The sequence below is a fragment of the Cuculus canorus genome, chromosome 1 (genome assembly GCF_017976375.1).
Source record: "Cuculus canorus isolate bCucCan1 chromosome 1, bCucCan1.pri, whole genome shotgun sequence".
In the NCBI taxonomy this organism is placed as follows: Eukaryota; Metazoa; Chordata; class Aves; order Cuculiformes; family Cuculidae; genus Cuculus; species Cuculus canorus.
Genome location: NC_071401.1, coordinates 126,568,318 through 126,573,981, shown reverse-complemented (window position 1 = coordinate 126,573,981; position 5,664 = coordinate 126,568,318). Strand labels below are relative to the sequence as shown.

The 5,664-nt window shown below is 46.1% G+C and overlaps 1 protein-coding gene across 1 annotated transcript; it reads left to right on the top strand.

The window, feature by feature from the left end:
* Nucleotides 1-1,595: 1,595 nt before the first annotated feature.
* Nucleotides 1,596-5,215, top strand: LOC128851753 (trypsin I-P1-like). The gene is made up of 5 exons (XM_054062983.1): nucleotides 1,596-1,853; nucleotides 2,635-2,797; nucleotides 3,408-3,661; nucleotides 4,094-4,233; nucleotides 5,003-5,215. The coding sequence occupies exons 1-5, from the start codon at nucleotides 1,814-1,816 to the stop codon at nucleotides 5,213-5,215; spliced, it is 810 nt and encodes a 269-aa protein (XP_053918958.1). The 5' UTR covers nucleotides 1,596-1,813.
* Nucleotides 5,216-5,664: the final 449 nt, after the last annotated feature.

Genomic DNA, 5,664 nt, shown 5'->3' with positions numbered 1-5,664 from the left:
ACTTCTCTCTTTCCTCCTCTGCTCTCGTTCTCTCTGACCGCTTGTTTTTTCTTCTCTGTCCTCTATTCACACACAACCCCCTTCTATTTCCTAAATATTCTTCTGTTTCTTCTCCCTTTCAGTGTGACTCATGGGTAAGCAGGATGTGGTATAGTTCATGCAGTCTTTCTCCACCAGCTAGAAAGCCAAGGCCACCCTGGAATTCAGTCTGACAAAGGAACCCGGAACTGAGCACTGCCGTGTGCACTAATGTGTGTTCTCCTGGGATTGCTCACACTGCAGTTTCCAAGAGTACAGGTGTCTCACTGGTAATCCAGAGCTCAGCCTGCTGCTATGTGGGAAGGCTTTGGAGTTCCAGAATGCTGTCAGGACCATGTCACTGAGAACTTCTAGTTGTGTGCTGGTCCCTTGGCCCCACCAGTCCCCAGGCAATAAGCACGCTGCAGTGTGCCAGGGTCTCTGAGTTGTGCCACTAACCTGTGACCTGAAAACTCTGATAATATTCAATGTAGCCCAAGTCTTGAGGGTATCTGCGGACAGAGCATGGTCTTGTAGGTGAGGAGCCCCAAGCTGCAAGGTGCACTGTGGCAATAACCCACCATACTTTTGGCTCTGCTAGCAAGGACAGAGCTGTCAAAGCCAGAAAGGGGATCTTTCCCGTACTAGTATTCCAGACCATGGGAGGCCACAGTTGTGGGAACTAACCCCACCTTGTGTTCCTTGCTTTCTCCTAACTCCATCACACAGAAGAGCCCAGCTCCCTTGAAGGAGCCCTTCATCTTGGACTAGTCCTTTAACATAATGGAAAATTTCCATCTGGACAGTGTCACTGTGTCTACCAGTACTTAAGGGATCTCAAAAAAAGTGATCAAGAAATGAAGTAGAAAGATTACTGCTTAGTCTCTCATGCCATTTTAGCATCTCAAAGCATATGGCTTCTGTTACAGTCACTTGAGGTGACCCCATGTCTTTCAGGAGCCTGCATGCAGAAGTCGGCAGCTGCTTGGAAATGATTAGTCATCAAACCATTTAAACTTTAGCAATTCAATGTCATGACAGAAGTTATCCCTCCCAAGGATTTTGGAAGATATCATTAGTTTTGTTCACAGCATTTTGTTCATACGCATTACACCCGTAAACATTATTGTGGTACTGAAATACTTCTATTGCAAAGATAAGTAACTACAGAACATTGCAAAGCTAACTAGAAAAACATGGTTCAGTACTTAGGCTGATATTATTATCCTTTGGATTGGGAGGGAGAAATGCTTTCACAGAAATACAGGGCTCATTCCCACATTTGAACAATTTCACTTGGGAGGTGGTGGCCAACACTGAATAGTTTGGGGTAGTGGTGGTGTGTCGTCAAAGAAATACATATTACCTTACTGTCCATTACCAACAACACTCACCTTCTGGAAAAAAAATACGCCTTTTTAAGAATGACCCCGTCAGTGTAGAGGAATCTCAAAGGGGCTGGAGGGTTGCCCTCAACAGGTGCTGCATATAAGAAAGAAATGGGCAAACACCTGCACATCTTCCAAAGATCAAGTATATTTTTAAATTGAAGGCTGCCATCTGAAATAATTTAAAATAGCTCTCTGTCTCAGGAAACGCTTATGATTAACTGATACGTTATTTGTACTTTCTACCAGTACCCATTAATGCTCCCATTTGGATCTTCTAATTTTCCACTGTGTACTTTTTGTCTGGAGAAAACCTTGGACAAGAGATAAGGCCATTTCCAAAAATGTATTTCTAGCAGCTCCACTCTTCCACTCCACCAGTCTGGGCTTGAGGCTGAGTCAAAATCATGAAGTTCTTCCTCTTTGTCACCTTTGTTGGCGTGGCTGGTGAGTATACTTTTTACTTCTGTTTTTGTAATTTGTGAGGAAGCTCATTTTCTGAGCAGATTTCCAAGGAAGTCCATTGTGGGAAAGCGAAGTACACATTTCTCTTGCAAAAGTTTCAAGTCGGAGCACTGTAACTTCTTTTCATTGCTGTCTGTTCATAGTTGATTGCTCCATAAAACGGGGAAAGGACGCCTTCACAGGAGTTCTTAAACCCAGGAATACTGAATTGTGTCCATAGCTTCAAACAAAGACTGTCTCTTTCTTAAGGACTAGGAAGTATAGCGACCTTTCAGTACCTGAAGGGGGCCTACAAGAAAGCTGGAGAGGGGTTATACGTAAAGGCTTGTGGGGATAGGACCAGGGGAGTGGGTATAAGTTGGAGAGGGGTACATTTAGACTGGACATTAGGAAGAATCTCTTCACCATGAGAGTGGTGAGACACTAGAACAGGTTGCCCAGGGAGGTTGTGGATGCCCCATCGCTGGTGGTGTTCAAGGAGAGGTTGGATGTGGCCTTGGGCAGCCTGCTTTAGTAGGATGTCCCTGCCTATGGCATGGGGGTTGGAACTAGATGATCTTTAAGGTCCCTTCCTAAGCTAAGGCCTTTGGCCCAGGAAGTGCTAAAGCTGCTGTACATTTCTGGACTATGGGCGGTGCTCGCTCCCACTGCTACTGTGAGTTTTTATGGAAACAGAGACCTCCAGTGAGATGTTGCAATCAGTCCCAGGGCCCACAAGATTCCTTATGCCAGATGTTAACTTACGGCACTTCTTATCTCCCAGTTGCCTTCCCCATCAACGATGATGATGACAAGATCGTGGGAGGCTACACCTGTGCAGCAAACTCCGTCCCTTACCAGGTGTCCCTGAATTCTGGGTATCACTTCTGTGGAGGTTCCCTCATCAACAGCCAGTGGGTCCTGTCGGCTGCTCACTGCTACAAGTAGTAAGTTGAAAAACCTAGGCTCTCCTGTAACCTACTTCTTTCTTCCACTTTGCTTCTAGCAGGAATTCTGAGCTGTGAGATCCAAATATGTAAGGGACTGCATATTTGATGGGAGACAACCAGGGAATGGGTGGCTCATTCAGGAAGCGAGGCTGAGGCATCACAAAGGGTTTTCCACCTCTGCAAAAGTTTCTGTGAATGCAGAGCACTTTCTGAAATGACAATGTGATCCTCTAGCAATGAGTTAGGAGTTGCAGTTCCCCACAAGAGTCATTAGTCTTGCTAAAACTTGGTCACTGGGAGAACAGGAAGAGGAATGACGTCAGGGTGATAGCAGTTTGTCCCTTTCCAGAAAGTTTGTATAAAGCATTGTTATATACTCAACTTCTCCATCTCATCAAAATAAACCTGCAGAAACTCACCACCTGTACTGGGAGCAGGTAGGATCTCACAGGGTGGATCCCCAGGACTTCTTGCAGGACAAGAAAGATAACCTGCATGAAAACAGCTGCTACGAGAGTGATACTGAAGAGAGTGCACACAATGAGGGGGAGGTTCCTCATCGCCCGTCAGGAGCAGTAAAGTGTATGCCATTCCTTCTCTTTTCCAGTCGCTTCCGAGTGCAGCTCGGGAAACACAACCTGGCGCTTACAGAATCCACCGAGCAGCTTATCAGTGTAGCTAAAGTCATCCGCTACCCTGGCTACAGGGCTGCAACACTGGACAATGACATTATGCTCATCAAGCTTGCCCAACCAGCCCAGCTCACCCGAGCCGTCCAAACAGTTTCTCTGCCTACCAGCTGTGTGGATGCAGGCACCACATGCCTCATCTCTGGATGGGGCAACACACTCAGCGATGGCCGTGAGTATTCTGTGGGAATGTACAGCATCACGAGGGCCCAGGAGGCACTCTAAGACCTCACACTCAAGTGCAATCGGTATAGGGTAAGGCACAGAGAAGTGCTGTGAGATAGGCTTTTTTGAGTGACCAGGCTGTTGAAGGGCAGTGACCATTCAACTGCTTTAAAGACAAGCCCTTATCAGGTCCTTCCTTTTGTGCTGCGTTACAAACATGGAAGCATTAAAATTGATGTGTCTGAAGTGTAGGACAGCTGACGCATGGATAGAATCTGTTCCATCAAAAGAAAAGGAGTCCATGCTGTGATTCCTATTCAGAGGAAATATGTCAAGTGCATAAGCAGGATGTTCAGTCATTACTTTTCTGCTAAGAAAGATCTTCTCTGGGCTCTGAAATGAACTCGAGATGTCACCAACTGTCTCTACTTTCTTATAGATCTATATCCAGACACCCTGCAGTGCCTGGAGGCTCCTGTGCTCTCCTCAAGTGAGTGCAGCAATGCTTATTACCCTATGGAAATTACCAACAACATGATTTGCGTAGGATTCCTCGAGGGAGGGAAAGACTCCTGCCAGGTAAGACTGCTGCCTCTCTTTTCCCATGTGTTTTTCTCCTGCCTTTTGCTAGTCGAAGAGGCCACCCTATTAGAGAATCTGGTGTACTCGCTCTGCTGGCACACCCGAATGCCGGGGTTTCGGTTTGGGTTTTCTTCTTTGTGTGGAACAACAGGGGAGACTTAGGGTGAAAGTTTCTTATTCGGTGAAGCTAGGGGTTGTTGCACCCTGTTAATCATCGTCCCCTGCCATTGTCCTCCCGCCTCTCTGCCCTAATCCTCCACAAGCAGACCATGCCACCTCCTGTACCTTCGGCTATTGAAAATGAAGGAGTGCTGCACCAGAGAGGCAATAGTGATCGTGGGGACTTCAGAGCTTAAGACACAAATGTTAGTTTTGGACTTGCCAAAAATGAAAGAGCCAGTGTGCCAGGATCCAGGCGGGGTGGGAAATGGGCACAGCTGGCGATTACTCTGGATTTCCCACATGGAAATATTTCTGATTGGAAATATTGGCAAAATAACACACATATACTAAGGCATCTGCCGAGAACTGCAGCTGTCAAGCCCAGGCAGCTTACTCATTTCATTCTTAGCTGTGGTGCCTGTGGAGCTAAGGTAAGGCACAGTAGCATCAGGTGTAGAATGGTAGTCAGAAATGGATTCTGTAGAACCTCTGTGTAGAAAAACCCCAATGGAGCTCCCTCGAATTGTCAGTGATTTCCGGCATCTCTGACTCCTCACTTGTGCTGCTGCCCTTTTCTGAATATCTGTATCCTTTATGCACACAGAATGATTCCGGCGGTCCAGTAGTCTGCAATGGGCAGCTCCAGGGCATTGTTTCTTGGGGTATTGGATGTGCAAAGAAAGGCTATCCTGGAGTTTACACTAAGGTTTGCAATTTTGTCTCCTGGATTGAAGAAAACCATGGCTTCCAACTGAAACACTCTTGCTCTACGTCACCTACTTTTTCTCCTCATCATTTTCTTCTCTTTTGGGACTGAACACACAAAAATTATGTTAAAATAAAGACTTTTAGGCACCCCTCTTTGTGCAGCATTTCTTTGCGTACTTCCATACACTATGATATAAAGGACAAGGCAGGGTGTGTCACTCAGGGGAAATATTTAATAGTTATAGCAGTTCTCAGCCCGCAAAATCTTAGAACATTTTGCCATCTTCAGAAGTCTTTCAAACAGTTACAGCAGCCATTTCCGGAGCAGAATACCTTTTCTGTTTATCAGCATTTACTTGGCTGCTACAGAACCGCCTAAGACAGCTGAGAGAGTGTGTTGAAACATGCAGGCCGCTTACTCCTACTGTAAAAAAACAAGCAGGCAGCAACGCAAATGCTGCCTGTGTCCCCCACTGGCACTCCCAACAACATGACACAACAATGCCTAGTAACCACATCAGTGGACATGGGAAAACAACAGATGTTGTAGTGTTTAAT